This window comes from Kwoniella shandongensis, chromosome 5, assembly GCF_008629635.2.
Source record: "Kwoniella shandongensis chromosome 5, complete sequence".
Classification (NCBI taxonomy): Eukaryota; Fungi; Basidiomycota; class Tremellomycetes; order Tremellales; family Cryptococcaceae; genus Kwoniella; species Kwoniella shandongensis.
In genome coordinates, this window is record NC_089291.1 from 1,630,546 (window position 1) to 1,646,469 (window position 15,924).

At 50.5% G+C, this 15,924-nt stretch overlaps 7 protein-coding genes across 7 annotated transcripts; 3 read left to right on the forward strand and 4 right to left on the reverse strand.

The window, feature by feature from the left end:
• Positions 1–246: 246 nt before the first annotated feature.
• CI109_103272 (uncharacterized protein) lies at positions 247–3,995 on the forward strand (the record flags this gene model as incomplete). Its single annotated transcript, XM_032007179.2, has 10 exons — positions 247–1,287; positions 1,340–1,404; positions 1,459–1,593; positions 1,654–1,789; positions 1,852–2,024; positions 2,079–2,393; positions 2,447–2,546; positions 2,596–2,774; positions 2,836–3,100; positions 3,156–3,995. The coding sequence occupies 10 exons, from the start codon at positions 247–249 to the stop codon at positions 3,993–3,995; spliced, it is 3,249 nt and encodes a 1,082-aa protein (XP_031858533.2).
• A 206-nt stretch (positions 3,996–4,201) lies between these two features.
• On the reverse strand, positions 4,202–4,955 carry CI109_103273 (uncharacterized protein; the record flags this gene model as incomplete). The annotated part of the gene is made up of 5 exons (XM_032007178.1): positions 4,202–4,323; positions 4,387–4,439; positions 4,505–4,633; positions 4,758–4,791; positions 4,862–4,955. 5 exons carry the CDS (start codon positions 4,953–4,955, stop codon positions 4,202–4,204), a joined length of 432 nt encoding a protein of 143 aa, XP_031858532.1.
• A 400-nt stretch (positions 4,956–5,355) lies between these two features.
• CI109_103274 (uncharacterized protein) lies at positions 5,356–6,752 on the reverse strand (the record flags this gene model as incomplete). Its single annotated transcript, XM_032007177.1, has 2 exons — positions 5,356–6,175; positions 6,238–6,752. The coding sequence occupies 2 exons, from the start codon at positions 6,750–6,752 to the stop codon at positions 5,356–5,358; spliced, it is 1,335 nt and encodes a 444-aa protein (XP_031858531.1).
• Positions 6,753–7,554: 802 nt separating this feature from the next.
• CI109_103275 (uncharacterized protein) lies at positions 7,555–11,268 on the forward strand (the record flags this gene model as incomplete). Its single annotated transcript, XM_065967266.1, has 8 exons — positions 7,555–8,252; positions 8,325–9,414; positions 9,477–9,971; positions 10,041–10,271; positions 10,332–10,553; positions 10,613–10,717; positions 10,787–11,134; positions 11,218–11,268. The coding sequence occupies 8 exons, from the start codon at positions 7,555–7,557 to the stop codon at positions 11,266–11,268; spliced, it is 3,240 nt and encodes a 1,079-aa protein (XP_065823338.1).
• A 301-nt stretch (positions 11,269–11,569) lies between these two features.
• On the reverse strand, positions 11,570–12,331 carry CI109_103276 (uncharacterized protein; the record flags this gene model as incomplete). The annotated part of the gene is made up of 4 exons (XM_032007175.2): positions 11,570–11,666; positions 11,887–12,000; positions 12,157–12,245; positions 12,329–12,331. 4 exons carry the CDS (start codon positions 12,329–12,331, stop codon positions 11,570–11,572), a joined length of 303 nt encoding a protein of 100 aa, XP_031858529.2.
• Positions 12,332–12,731: 400 nt separating this feature from the next.
• Positions 12,732–14,583, forward strand: CI109_103277 (uncharacterized protein; the record flags this gene model as incomplete). Its single annotated transcript, XM_032007174.1, has 3 exons — positions 12,732–13,296; positions 13,369–14,231; positions 14,296–14,583. 3 exons carry the CDS (start codon positions 12,732–12,734, stop codon positions 14,581–14,583), a joined length of 1,716 nt encoding a protein of 571 aa, XP_031858528.1.
• Positions 14,584–14,816: 233 nt separating this feature from the next.
• CI109_103278 (uncharacterized protein) lies at positions 14,817–15,841 on the reverse strand (the record flags this gene model as incomplete). Its single annotated transcript, XM_032007173.2, has 2 exons — positions 14,817–15,020; positions 15,086–15,841. 2 exons carry the CDS (start codon positions 15,839–15,841, stop codon positions 14,817–14,819), a joined length of 960 nt encoding a protein of 319 aa, XP_031858527.2.
• Positions 15,842–15,924: the final 83 nt, after the last annotated feature.

Sequence of the window (15,924 nt, forward strand, 5' to 3'; positions counted from 1 at the left end):
AGGAGGTGAATGAAAGTTGGAACGGTAATTTTGGAAGTGGTTGTCCTCGCGCTGCTACTAACATTTTAGTTTCCCACGGTTGACTTTGATTCAGAACCGGTTACTTGAGCGCTGGCTGATAACGTTGCGTCACTGTGTCCATCTCACCTCGCGTTGACGTTGATCTCAACAACAATAACAACAACAACAAATGGATTCGATTCAGCTTCCTATGAGTTGACCAATCTAAGGATTCCCTTATAAGCAATGTCGCCATCCACACCGCCGCAGAATAATTCTCTGCTTAACTTGCTCAACCCTTATTCGTCGGTCGCTCGTTCCGCACGACCAGATCCCGACAGCCCATCGACAATGTTACTTCGCGAACTACAAGGTGGTCCCGCCGACAACGAAGACGATGACGATGCTGATGCCGAGCCAACGCGAAGCGGTCATGGTTCAGGCTCCGGGCGACGAGAAAGGATGTCACCTACTCCCACACCAACTAATTGGAGACCCACTCATGTGATTGCCACTCCATCAACCTCATCAGATGACGAAGAAGCCCCTCCTAGATCAATCATGTTTGGTGAACAGCCGGAACCAGCTACATCAGCAGGAGGCGGAGGAGGTGATAGGACACCGACCTCTCCGCCATCTTTGCTTCCTGGCGGAAGTGGTAGGAGTCGAACTCAACCTTTCGCAGCTACTTCGATACCTCGACCAGGTTCGGGACCCTTTCGAGCGGTATCTGGAGGTGGAGGGGGACCATCCTCTTCCTCGACTTCAGATAGCAGAAGTACGAGTCCTGGACCCTCAACCATCTCAGTCTATGCTTCAGGTCTTGACGGTACTGGAATAGCCGAATCATCCGTTCCGGGCAGTTCGCGTGACCCTTCTACATCACCAGAACAACCTGCTCCGATTCGATTACCTACTTTCCGCGAACCACCACTTGTAGGTAGACCCTCCCCACCTCGTAGGACATCTTCAAGCTCAAAGAAAGCACCTTCACCTTCGCCGAGGTTAGTAAGCGGACCAGGATATCTCGACCCATCTGTACCTCCACCGGCATCGAAGGGTAAAGGAAAAGCAAGAGATAAAGGTGGAAGGAGATATCAGTCGCTTCCAGCGCAGGCCGAGGATGATGATGAGGAAGAAGAAGGAACAGAAGGACGAGGAAGAGGGAGGTCCGCAGGACTGGGAGGTGTTAGACATGGTGGACCGGGGAAGAGCGGATTGAACGATTATGAGAAGGCACTCTGGAAATGGGTGAACGTGGAGGATCTGGATGGTTTCCTGCAAGAGGTAAGCTGCTCAAACATCGCTACTTTGACAAGAAGGCTGATAGTCTGTTAAGGTGTACGAATACTACAAGGGGAAGGGCATATATTGCATAGCCTTAGCAAGGGTGTTGAATCTTTTGTGAGTGCAGTCTCTTTCGATGGTGGATTGCTGCTGATTGTGTCTGATGGTCAGGACCACCTTCTTCGTCATCGGCTTCTCAACCTTTCTCTCCTCATGTATCGACTACACCAAACTTACCTCATCCACCTCCGGTCCGAACGCTGTAGGAAGACTGGACGATGTTCTGATAGGACAGTGTCTCACACGGTATGTATCTGCGCTCTTGACGTAACGAAGGTCTTTCACTGACTCTCCCTTGACGTACAGTGGTTCCTTCCCTCATACCGTCTTCATCATCTTCGTTTCTGCATTCTACATCTTCCAGCTTTTCAGCTTCATCATGTCTCTGCCTCGACTACTGGACATGTATCGTTTCTACACCCATCTGCTCGGTATACCCGATGTCAGTCCATCAATGCTCTGCTAATGCGAGTTATAGCTAACCTACTTTACGTGACTTTCTAGGCCGACATCCAGACCCTTCCATGGCCAGAGATTGTTCGACTTGTCGGCGAGATACGGAAACATAACGCTGTCACGTCGTTATCAAATGGCCAAGCTGGTGCTCTGGCAGACATGGTGGGCGATGATGCCGACAAAGGGACAGTGAAGAAGCTCGATGCTCATGATGTGGCCAAGTAAGCTATTTTGGGTCCTCATGTCATGGTCACACATAGCTGACTACATATCAGTCGTATTTTGCGACAAGAGAACTACCTTATCGCTCTCTTCAACAAGGATCTCCTTGATTTACGAGTACGACTCCCGGTCCCACACTCCCTCAAGCACCTGATACCATCCACGCTTCTCGCTCCGCCTACTCAATCTGCGCTTCCTTCGCACAATCGAGCAGCAGAACGGAAATACATCAGTTTCGGGGCGAACACACTTACCAAAGCTTTGGAATGGAACCTGAGGTTCTGCTTGATGGGGTATTTGTTTGATAGGAGAGGTCAAGTCAGGAAGGAGTTTGTGAGAGAACGGAGGCGAAAGGATCTGGTTGAAGGGTAAGCTTGAATCTCGTCCTCGGATCGAAGGCAAAGCTGATAAATACATGCAGGCTTAGACGACGGTTCATCTTCATGGGCGTGCTCAACGCCATCTTTGCGCCTTTCATCGTTCTGTACCTGTTGATGTATTCGTTCTTCCGCTATTTCGAAGTGAGTTTGACATATCCGGTGGAGTGCAGCAATGCTGACTGCCATGCAGGAATACCACAAGAATCCATCCTCCATTGGTGGTCGACAGTACACACCTTATGCGCAATGGAAGTTCCGCGAGTTCAATGAATTACCGCATCTCTTCGAGAGAAGGCTCGATAGGAGCTATCCCATCGCCAAGGAGTACATCGACCAATTCCCCAAAGAACGGACTGCACTTGTAATGAGGTGAACTTCCCAAAACCTTCTCTCGTATCCATGAACGTATGGTTAAGCTGACATATCACAGATTTGTGGCATTCGTCGCCGGCTCTTTCGCTGCAGTTCTCCTCGTTGCGTCACTCATCGATCCAGACCTCTTCCTACATTTCGAGATTACGCCTCACCGTACTGTCTTGTTCTACCTCGGTGTTTTCGGTTCGGTATTGGCTATGGCCCGGGGCATGGTCCCAGAGGAGAATATGGTGTTTGATCCTGAGGCGAGCTTGAGGGAGGTGGTCAGGTGGACTCATTACCTACCAGTTGAATGGCGGGGAAAGCTTCATAGTCAAAAGGTAGGTGTGCTATTGTAGTCCGCATTGCCATCAGTAGCTGACATATCGTTCTCAGGTCCATCAGGAGTTCGGAACCCTTTTCGCGCTGAAGATCAACATCTTCTTCACCGAACTCCTATCTGTCATTCTGACTCCGTTCATACTCTTTTTCTCGTTGCCGCCCTGTGCCGGAGCGATCATCGACTTCTTTCGGGAATTCAGTGTCCACGTCGACGGTGTGGGCTATGTCTGCTCGTTCGCGGTGTTTGATTTCCGACGTCACGGCGATACCACCACGAATCCTACCGCTAACGCCAATGCGACAGGTCAAGCTAATGACTTGCTTCGATCTCCAAGGAATCCAAACGCTCTGCTTCGCTCCCCTAGAGCCAATCGGGATTGGAGAGCGAACGAGAACAAGATGGAGAAGTCTTTCTTGCATTTCAAAGCGACACATCCGGACTGGCAACCTACCGATCCGAGCTCTTCTTTGTTCTTGGATAGATTAGTGGGTATTCAACGCGATAGAGGACAGGCTTCTCCTGTCCCAGGATACGGACAAGGTGGTCTGATAGGCTCGACGTATGCTGGTGGGAGAGGTCTAGGGCTAGGAGGGATGGACGAGACTAAGCTTCGAGAGAGAAGTAAGAGTTATGATAGGGCGTGGGCAAAGTCGTCGCATCTCCTGAGACCGAAGGTCCCTCCCACGTCAAATGGCGCAGGGCTAAGAGAAGAAAGTGTGATAGAAGAAGAGGAAGATGATGATGAGGACGATAGGAATGAGATCAATACAGGAGAAGACAGGTGGGAGCGGTCTCGACGAAGTGGGAAAGTCGAGGAAGGGGAGGATGAAGAAGGGTTGTGGAAAGATGAAGGGGTTGTAGGACTCTTGCAGCAGGTCTTGGGGAGAGGTTAGTGAGACGGTTTTGTACTGTATCTTCGCAGAAGAGAGGGAGTTGTAGATTCGAACCTTGAGTGTAGAAGGATCCGTTGTACAGCGAAATATCGCATAGCATGACATGACATACTGAGTATCGTCAATTCTACTCCTATTTCTTGATCTACAAAGTATCAAGCAAGGCTGTGTTGATACTTCATACGTGCCCCGCCCGGCTTGACAGCTCACAGCCCATCCAGATTCTCTTCAAACTGCTTAGTACTCTCTGCTGTCTGCTCCCAACTCTCCATGTCTTTTGTGAACGTCTCGAAAGTCGGTTTTGGCAGATCTCCAGGGTTGAAGAGGCCTGATCAGGAAGATCAGTCAAGGCTGAGTAGAACGGTGAAGGTTACAAGTGAGTTGAACGTACCTGCTTTGAAATATCGTTTGGACGGATCACCACCTGGTGATATCCAAAGACCTCTACACGATGTGTCAGTCTCTGGAGCAACGTTTTGTCGTGGAATATGGGACTTTAGCCAACTTACGATCCGCACTCATCACACCATGCTCTGACCATATCCATCCCTTTTATACCTACCACTTTGTGGGTTCGAGGTTCAGGCGTACCTTCCAACGTGACATTTGATGTATCGGTAATAAGATGGGCTGAGTACCTGTTTTTGGGCCAGTATCAGTCAATGTGACTTGACTTGCCATCATAACCAGCAGTGAGAGATACAAAGTGCGCGGACTAGGGAAGAATGATAGGCATCGAGCCAAGGGGAGTATTGGACATACATTGCCCCAGACCATCTTCTACAATCCACACAGTCTGTTCACAAGAATCGCAAATCAGCTCAGCTGCGCAATCACAGGTCCCAGACAGATCCGACGCGACTCACGACACAAGTTCATCTGATCAGGTTTTGGCATACTGATTGTGTACCTCCCACAATTACATCGTCCCTTTATCGTCGATGCTGTCGTCTTTGACATCGTGAGAACTATAAGCTTATCTGATCAACAGTCTGTCTGAGGAATTTTCAAGCAGAAAAGCAATGCATGTGTGTTCAGATTAGTTATTTGGTCGTAAATGTCAAAATCAAGTGGTGAATAACCGTTTGTCCTATGACGTCGTGATTATTCAATTGCCGAAGATTCGACGACGGCATGAAACAAAGCTGGATCGTATCATGATTCGTTTCATCCCGCTCGACCATTCGCCTGGTAATAGTGAAACGAAATGTGCAACTTGCATGATGAGCATCGTCTTAATACGGATGACCTATTATCATCGAGGCAAACAGATTTAAGCAAGAATACAGAGGAATCAAAATTGTCGTAGCAGGCAAAATAGCACTAATCGCTACAACATCATCGTCCTTGATTCTCACAACTACGCCAAACCATACTCCCTTGCATAGCCAACAACCTGCTCGGTACCCTCTCCACCCTCCGCTTCTTCCGGAATAGGAGGAAGACGATCGACCAAGTCAGTCAACCAGATTCGGACCGGGTTATGATCGTAATCCTCGATATCCGCACTTTGACCAAAAAGGTGGGTGAGGAGATGAGGACGGTTGTCCTCCTCGACGGGGGTATTGAATTGGACCGCCTTGATTCGAAGGCGTCGGCTTGAGGTAGCTGAAGACACGGGGGTCGCGGTGTCGAATGGGTTGGTAGTGACCATTTGGATTAACCATCGTGAAGCAAAGAATCCTGAATCCGGATCATCGTCTTGATCATGATGGTGATGGTGATAGTGGTCCTCATCCGAGTCCGAGTCCGAGTCGGCGAAACCGTCGGAATCATCTTCCCATCCGCCCCGACAGAAGATATCCCACTTGTTTCCAGGTTGTGCCGCATCTTCTTCGGAATCTGTTTCTGCTGCCTCATCCGAGTTGTCGTGGGCGTCACCATCATCAGGGGGAGTAGTGATAGATGATCCCGAAGACGTGGTCGACGTAGTGAATGTGAGACCGGCAGTGAAATTGAACGGGAAAGGGGAATCATCCTCGTTTCCGTTCCCAGTGTCGCTCGAATCGACCGACGTGTGGACGTTGCATTCATCGGGATCGTTGGAATCGGAGTCCGACTCGGTATCAGCATCGTAGTCGAAGACGGCGCTCCCCGAGTCCGACGTTGCATGCTGCGCCTCGGGAACGGTAAGATCGAATTCGAATTCGGATTCAAACTCGTAGGCGGAGCTGCTATGCCTACATAACGATCGAGAAACCGTCAGCCCAGGACGTAATGGGGGATCGGATGGACGACTTACCCATCCCTGACAATTGGATCATTTTCATTGTGGTCAGCGTTGTCGACTCCGTGGACATCGACTTCTTCCCAGAGATGTATTGATGCAGTCGCTCCATCGACTTTTCGGTGTGGGGCGTGGTCTCGATTGAACAAACCGCGGAAAGTAGCCATGAAGCCTTCGGTACCCATTATCCCTTGCGGAATGGGATAGTGGGTCGGGGCGATAAACGATCCGCCACCGTCGCCGTTGTCATTCTTGCCACTATCAATCTTGACTGTGTTGCCACCGAGATCGATCTCTTCGGGATTGTGGTGGTGGATGTCGGCGTTGATCTCGTTCGGATAGGCGAACGACAAGAGGTAGTTGAGCGCATTGGTGAACGCCATCTGGTTGGCTTTGACGTTCTCGCCAATGCGGATCGAACGAGGAAATACGAATTCTGGTTTATCATTTCGTAGGGGTGTGTCAAGTTCGTCCTTGTCACGATAATTGTAGTTATCAATGTGGATTTCGCCGTAGCAGTTGGACGACATGTTGTGTTTGTGGAGAAATCAGTTTGTAAGGCATATGCAAGTGACTGGATGGCAGATAATGGTGTTGATGAGGTGGATGTAATGCAACGATGCATGCAAGTGCGTGACAGTGTACTAATATATGTTTGCCATTCTTTCGTTGCCACAGACAACTGACTGCCCTTTCCGCACCCGACTGCAGAATTACATCATAGGTCTACCAAAACCATAATCCAAATTGAATGATAGGGGTCAAATATATATACATATGTACAGGGTATTGGGGGATTCTGTCCACTCGCACAACTTTAAGCTTGTCATGTATGTCTCACCCCCCTATCCGCAATGATAAAGTTGATCAAAAGAAAGATGGGAAAGAAGAGTCGTCAATCCTTCCTGGCAAAGTGCCACATTCAGATCTGGTATTTGCCACGTGGGTAACAGACTCCTCGCGTTGGACGAGAAGTGTTGATCAGAGAGCTGTCAACAATCATCAATCTCACTATTGACCGCAATCAACTTTCGCTTGTCACGCATTCGAGCTCGACACCAAGATCAAACAAGAGCAATTCGACACCGACAACAAACGACTTGGAGAGAACGACGACGTGACTGAGAACAGGAATACCGAAGTCGTGCTTTTAGCTGTTTTCGCCGAACGGTCCGAGCTGAGCGAGTGCGTGTTTTATGTCAACTTCTGCTTCATTTAGCGACGTGTATCCACCTACAGGCTACATTCAAAACTGACTCGAATCCACAGATACTAGAGATAGCATACGTTCTGCATCGCCCACCATAGACAATTCAGCAGACTCATCCCATTATGTCACGCCTTCCTACCCTGTCTACACCTGGTCGTTCAACGCCCACGACTGGCATTCCCACACCTACACAGCGTCGACCTCGATCATCCCTTGGACCAGGCCATGTCCCGTCTGTCTCTACGCCTGACGACACGATGGACCGAGCATTACAGGAAGTGCTCCGCTCTCGACCACCCAGCAGCTTGAGAAGCAAGGAGAATGGCATCGCAAGAAGCGACGATCCTGATACACCCACCCAACTAGCTTCATCCAGCTCTCATCTCACTGCTCCTTCTTCCGGTTTGGGAGCACCCCGAACACCCGGTCTAAGACCCAAGACTCCCTCGGGTCTAGGTCTGGGAGCGCCGACGACTCCTTCAGCCGCGTCGCGAAGTGTTTCGAGAACTGGGATCGGTCGACCGTCTTTATCAGCCTCGACTAATGCGCCCTTCACGCCTCGTCGGACTTCTATGGCTTCGTCGACCACCTCCACTACACCATATGCGAGAAGACCAGAATCAAGGGCCTCAAATGCTCATGAATCAGCTTCGTCAAAATGGGTGCCGGTCGTGGGAGAGAGGGTTAGGATAAATAGTATGGGATATGAAGGAGTTTTGAGATTCTTGGGACCAACTCAGTTCAAGGAAGGTGTCTGGGCTGGAGTGGAGTTGGAAGGTGGATTCGCTGGAAAGGGAAAGAATGATGGGACAGTGGACGGGTGAGTGTCATTGCGATGACAAAAGTCTCGATTCTCATGACTTTCAACTACGTATGCTGATCCTTGTCGCAGCGTATCGTACTTCACATGTCCGCCCGCGTGTGGGATTTTCGTCATCGCTACCAAGCTCTCTCAGCCTACCACGGGAACATCCCGACCATCCTCTGTCGCCTCTTCACATCGATCACTCGCTTCCTCAGCAGGCGGCTACACACTCAGCGGTCGAGCGACTCCCTCTGGCAGAGCAACACCTTCTCTCGATCGTGTGCGACCAACTACCACGACTCCTGCCCGGACGACTCGATCCGTATCAAGTTCAGTCAGAGGTCGACCGAGTATGCTCGGAGACGATGCCGACGCGTTGCCCACACGCACCGCTCTTGGAACGAGTACTGTTGCCAACGCCGGACTGGATAGTAAGATCACAGCGGGATCCAGGGCGAGTCGATATATCGGTATGACGGCGAAGCAGCTCGATAACGCCAGAGCCGGTACTCTCAATGCGTCTGTCAAGGGTGCTTTGGGAGCAAGTACGACGACAACACCCAAACCATCGAGAATATCCATGAATGGCGTCACACCGGTCAGATCAGGACGACAAAGTATGGGCGGCTCACTAGCAACACCGAAAGCTCGAGGACCTAGAGCAAGCAACATGCACGAGATGATGCCACCGCCGCCGAGTCCGAGCAATATCAACAGGGTGGTAGCCGCACGACAGATGGAAACGCTCGAAGAGGAGATCAGGGAACTGAAGAGACGCAATGCAGAGCTGGAAGAGGACATCAAACGAGCACCTGAGATAGGCAATGATGAGTTGGAAAGCCTCCGGCTAGAGGCAGAGAAGGCTCAGGTCGAGTTTGATACCCTCCGATCTCAACTGTCTGCTACCGAAGCAGATGCCAGCGACGCCTCGAAACTTGCCGAAGAGCTCCAGACCGCTCAAGCAAAAGCTCAGGAAGATTTAGCAGCCAAGGAGAAGGAGCTGGCAGATCTGAAGAAAGAGTTGAAGCTGGCCAGCGAGAGAGCGGAAGGGGAGTTGGCTGCCGGAATGGAGGCGAAGAAGATGGAAGTGCAGAAGATCTCCGAGAGAGCCGAAGCAGCAGAAGCAGAAGCTGCGGAGATGAAAGCATTGGTGGATGAATTGACAAATGCGGGTCAGGTGAGTTGGCCACAGCGCGCTAACTGAGTCAATGGCCACAAGCTGATAATGGCCACTACTAGCAAATGATCTCTCTCAACGAAGCCAAGCAGTACGAGTTGGAAGAACGGGTGCGAGAACTGGAAGATAAGAACCGTTCACTCGACGAGAAGCTCCAGAAAGCTCGAGAAGAAAACGAGAAAGCTCTGCTTCCGCCCTCACCTTCCACGCGACAACGAGAAGCTGCCACTGCCGCCGAGATCGATAACGAGACACTCAATGCGCAAGTCAAACATCTGCAGAACAAGGTCCAACACTTGGAAGAAGAGGTGGACGAACTTCGAGCACAAGCCGATACCGATGCGGAAGGTTGGAAGAACAAGTTGACAAGGGCCAAGGATGCTGAGAAGGTGGTCGTTGAGCAGGTGACAACCCTCAAGGATGAGATCAAGAAGTTGAATGGACAAGCGGCCGGTGCCAAATCTCGAGCTGGAGAGCTGGATGGAGCTTTGAAGGAGAACCAAGCGGCATTGGAAGGAGCCAGAGCTGAGATCGAGAGTCTGAGAGCGGAAGCTGCCGTGAGTTGACGGATCTTGCTAATCTTATCATACACGCGTGCGGTGCTGATACGATTTTTGGGTCAAAAGGACGCGGCTAGTATGCGCACAGCACTACAGACCGCCGCAGCTACCGAGAAGTCACTTGCGGCTGCTCAGGACCAAGTCGCCGATCTCAAGAGCAAGCTTGCTTCTGCTGTCGAGGCTGAGAGACAAGCGACTGCAGCTACAGCCGAAGAGAAACAAGCTGTTACCAACGCCAAGGCTCAGATCTCCGAACTTGAAGCTAAGATCACTTCCCTCGAGGCGGAGATCGTCACTGTGAGCTTTGTCTGCGCCCTCCTGACTTGACACACCAGCTGATTGTCCCGACCCTCCTAGCTCAAACAGACCGCAGCTGCTGTATCTAGTGCCGAGAATGGCCTTCCTCGTGATACTCCTTCGGACCAGTCTCGCCGACCTAGATTGTCGACTGGATCACTTGAAGATGCGGACAAGAAGTTGAGAGGGTTCCAGCATATCATCCAGGAACTTTCGGCCGAAAACGCAGAGCTGAAAGAGCAATGCGAGAGCTTGAAAGAGGAAGTTGGGCTTTTGAAAGAGGTCAGTCGTTGTGGACCTTTTTGCGTATACAACGAATGTACTAACGCGGAAGATTGTAGGAGATCAAATTGCTGGAAGAGACATCTGGCGATGGAGCTGGTGCGAGCACGACATCCCATGCTGATCAGAAAGAGCTTTTGGAAGCCAAGGCTTCTATTAAAGAGGTAAGCTGGCAACATCCGTCACGTCCGTCGGTACGGCTAAGCTGACCTGTCCGTGTTTCATTCGCATAGCTAAATCGCGAAGTCGCCGAACTCGAATCACTTATCGAAGCCAAGATCTATCGAGAAGACGAGCTCGAAACGCGTGCTCAGACTCTCGAGCGGGAAGTCGAAAGATACCGAAAAGCCTCCTCCTCCTCACATCACGAAAACGATGCTCCGCCTCGTTCCTCCACAACAGATACTTTCTCGGTGTCATCGCATAGTCGATCATCAAGTACTGCTACGGGAGCAGAGGAGAATGATGATAGGTGCGAGCTGTGTGAAGGACCACATGATTTGGATGCGTGTCCCGTCTTTGCGGGGAACATGATGGGTGATGGGAAAGTCGGAAGTGGGAAATGGTGTGCGGATTGCGAGGTGAGTCAAACGCCGATCCGACAAAGGATCGCAAGATGTAGAGGAATAAATGCTGATGACCGATTGGTTTTTGAACATCACAGAGTAACGAACATAATACGGTAGACTGTCCAATGGCAGAAGATGTGTTTTAGGTTTTTCGGGCACGGACGGTAGATGGATGACCATATGTGGATCAATCGGTCCAGGACTGAGGTCTGTTTATGATGAGTTATATGCACGACTTTGATGATGGGTCAGATCCGAGTCACAACGCGATCTGTCCAAAATCGCGACCTTCGACAAGATCAGACGATCTCTTTCGGCGCTTCTGTCCCCGTGAATAGTTCGAGTTGTTTTGGTCTGTAACGAAAAGGCCAGCACTTTCAAATACAATCATATTGCATATCCATATATCCCTATGTGCCCTCAGAACGCTCCTTCTTCTAATCCAGCTTACTTTGTAAGTGCTCGAACGACCTTGGCGGCGATGTGGAGGAAGAAGATGGAAGCGATGAAAGAGAGTGAGAGGACAATGACGACGAAGGGGTCGCTATGTGCGTGTAAAAAGGAAGGAGTCAGCTATGCTTCTTTGAGAATAGGGAGGTATGACGCGACGTGGCAAACAAGAGAATTGTGTACGCTCCAAGCCCAAGTCAAAGACTGTCGTCCATTCACATCCATCCACAAGTGTATGTGACGTTGGACAAACAACGAACGAACGAATGCGGCGAGTGAAGACCAAAGGTAAAACGGAACCCCACACTACTTACACTTTAAGACCGGCCTCTCCTGAATCGGTGTAGAGCTTCAACATGGTGTTGCTAGACCCACCGGCACCTGCAGATCGAGTGGAAGAAGGTCGAGCAGCGGCGGGTGCTCTTCGTCTGTCGATGCGCAAATCGCGTCGCGTGGTTATATAGTCGAGAGGTTAAAGTGACGAAAGTGCACGAGTTTGCAAAGACGAAGAAGAGGAGGGGAAGGAGAAGAGTCGTGGCAATGATAAGCATTCATGATAGCGTAACGCGCAACTTCTAGCTCACCTAACAGCATTAGCTCCATGAGGTCGAGTGACGGCGAAAGCGGATGAAGCGCCGGCGGCACCGGGAGAAGTGGGTCTCTTAACGTCGGCCTGTTGATGGTAGAGTCCAGACAAAGGTAAGTATAGATGAGACTTTGATCTCACTGAGATGGAGGTGGAGACGCGCAACTCACCATTTTGAACGAGTGTGGATATATGCGAGGCCTGAGAGAAAATGGGAAGAGGTGACGAGAATGTGATCAAGGAGAGAAGGGGTGTTGTATATGCTTGAAGTGAATGAATAACATCGTTGTCACTTCCACTTCCACGACGTTGGCAGTTGGTGATTGTGGTGGGTGGTGCTCGCATGGCCGGAAAGGGAAGTATTATTTATTCAACCCATTTAACACAGCTCCCTTCGAACGCCTCCACTCGAAGAGGTCCAATACCAAAACAATTTCAGAAAGGGGCAGGCAACTTTATCTTCTCCTTTCAAACCCCACCTGCCTTGCCGGTCGTCAACGAATACTTACACATCACCAAGCGACAGCTCGACGCGTACCGGCGTCCGGTACTGAGTCTTAGCTATCGCTCAGAATGCCGACTCCGTCTTTAATACCGAGCACATTCTTACCCCATCTACCCCGATCACAATATTCTTTCTCGCCTTTACACCCTTCAGATCTCATTGCGCATATCTCGATATTGAGAGAACTTTATTTGCCCCCCATACATGGTGGTTTCTCAGCTTCTGATGTCTTTGACGATGAAGATGATGACGCACAAAGAGGAGATATCACGCCTCGACGGAGGGAGCCAAGGAACAAGCTGAGTGACGGTTTGACGGAGAGGATGGGAGGTTTAGGTTTGGGATTGAACGTTTCATTGGACGGAGCCTCCGGAGACGATGATGGAACAGAAGGAAATGGTGATGATGATGATGAAGAGAGCGATGATGAGATCCAGTCCGAAGATGGCGAAGAACTACACCTCGATCCATTCGAGAGGGAGTGGGCTGAAAAGTGGCTAGGAGGTGTGGTCCGACGGGCTCAAGGATGGATAGAGGAGCATGAAGAAGAGGAGAAGAGCGAGGAGACGAAAGAGATAGAAGCGGTATTGAGGGACGCGACTGCGACTCTTGCAATGATGGCAGGGACAAGTGGTGAGCTTGCATCCACTTGTCGTGTGCAGGGCCCGATTTAGCTGACCGCTCCCGTTCCGTATTCGTGTATAGCTGCTGGCTCTCTGACTCGACATCTCGCCTTCCCCATATCCGACGCTCTTGCTCCCGCTTTATCGCAACTAAGAGCCAAGACATCCCCCAATCTCGCCTTGTCTCCCGAAACGAACATCTTCCTCGCATCACTATCCACTTCACCGACTTCACCTTCCATCCTTCGTCGCGCTCTTCCTACCCCGACATCACCGACGGGCAGCTCGTCGTCCGACGCCACACGACGTAGGAGGAAGAAATCGAAACGTCCGGCTGTCCTACCTGTTTTATTACACGACGCGCCGATGGGTGATCACCTGAGTGTCGGAGTCCAGACTTGGGGGAGTGCGATTTTACTAGGTCGACAAATGGCACTTCGACCATCTGATTTTGGTCTATTCCTCCCTTCCACCACTGCCACCAATGGTGGTGTACGTGTTCTCGAACTCGGCGCAGGAACAGGTCTTCTCTCGATCTTATGTCGTAAACTCCTCGATCTCCATTCCATCTCTACCTCCCAACCACCAGGTCTGATAGTAGCCACAGACTTCTTAACGTCCGTTCTGGACAATCTGAAAATATGTGTGGACCTCAATTTCCCTCCTCATCTGGACGAAAGGGGGATCGAAACATCGACCGATATATCGAGAGAAGAAGGTATTCATATTGCCAAACTCGATTGGACAACTTTCCCCCAATTCATGGAAAGTGGAGGTAAAGTAGGACAGGAGGAAATGGCACCTTTCGTAAATAGACCGTTCGATCTGGTCCTCGCGAGTGATTGTGTTTACGACGAGACGCATGCGAAACTCCTGAGGGACGTGGCAGGGTGGGTGTTGAGGTTACCTGATGAGGCAACGCCAGGAGATCAAGGAGGAACTTTCGTAAGTGTTGCGCTGGACACCTTCCTTGTTCTTCTCGGCTGACACCTGATCACGTTTCCAATAGCATATCCTATCACCACTCAGACCGACTTTTGCACCGGAACTAGAATCAATAGACACCCATTTCCCACCATTATCAACCTACACACCTCTGGCAGAGAGACAATCAGCAGCAAAGTCTTCGTCTTCATCTCCGATCCCACCAGAACTTCGTGGCGAAGGTCTGGGTATCGCACGAGGACTGAAACTCGGTGCGAGAGGAGAGGGTAAACGAGGTGTAAGAGGGAGGAAGGGTGAAGGTAGGGTTGACGAAGCGCAGGGATACTGGTGGTGGGAAGTCGGATGGGGATAGAGCGTGAACACGAGCAGCATAGACATACATACATTCAACGCAATTGGCCAGAATATATGGCCTGCAACGAAGTATTATACAACATGATAACGAAAATACAACAATGATGTTCGAGGGTCATAGTCACTTTTTCTTCGGCTGTTTCTCCCATTCCAAACCATTATAGTTCGCTCCCAAACATACGAATAGCTTCAATTCCCTTCCTCCCTTGGTTATACTTGAGCTTTGTGCACCTAATTCTTTTCATTCTGGGGGATCATTTCTTCCAATTGACAACGAAGGTTCGATCTGAGCATCTTTGTCCTCGCCCTGATGAGGACCGCTCTCGTATGCGTCCTATCGATAAGAGGCGGGAGTCGGATTTCACCAGGCGACAAGGTCGTGTACCAAGGATGAGGAACAGCGAACGGACTGTCTTTCATCCTCCGAGCGGCAGTCTGCAGCCGTACGTACTCAGCCATCGATCGTTGCGAGACGCCAATTAAGATCATTCATTACTCACGACCTGTTCTCGATGTTGTTGTTTCAACCATTCCTTCACTTTTTCCTCCCTTTTCATGGTTTCACTTCCTCCTGGAAACGAAGCAAGAACTCTACTACCCCATCTTTTTTCCATCCTCTCTTTCTTCTCACTTTCGACGCGTGCAAGATGATCGAGTAACCATATTTTCGTGATGAACGTCGAACGAGGGACGATCCCGCTCCATGTGCTCGATTCGCTAGAGGCGGAATCGAAAGCCTCGGAATCGGAACTGCTAGAGCTGTCACTGACATTCTCCTGAAAGTTGTTATTCCCCCCGTCGACTTTGGGGTGGAAGTCATTGTTGCCTCCCTTTGGGACGTGCTTGTGCTTATGTGGAGGAGCGATGATTGGAAGAAGATGGATGATCTCTTCCCCTTTCCCAAAAGCAGTCAAGGGCGATCGTCCGGTCCTGAAATCGGTGTCGATATCTTTGTATGGATCACGACAAGACGTGATGGTTCCGCATTTCCGTTCGAAAGTGAAGGAGTCGGAGTTGGCTGTGGAGCTTCCCTCGACAGGGGTGTTGGTGATGCTTGTCGCGTCAGTGAAAGACGAGGACACAGTGAGGGTCGGACTAGTCGTGAGTGTTGAGGTCGAGGTAGAATTGGAGGAGAGGTACGAGTCCGATGACGACACGGACACCGAGACTTTCAGTGTGTGGTTTGGGGTCATTTGGAGGTTATGAATTTCGTCGCTGTTGCCATGGTCCGTTAGTAATGGGTGAAGCCTGGTCATTGCGAGGGATGTTTGTGATGTACGAGCAATCAAGTGAGGAACGACGCACCCTTCAAATCCCACTGTAGCAGCTATATGTCCCT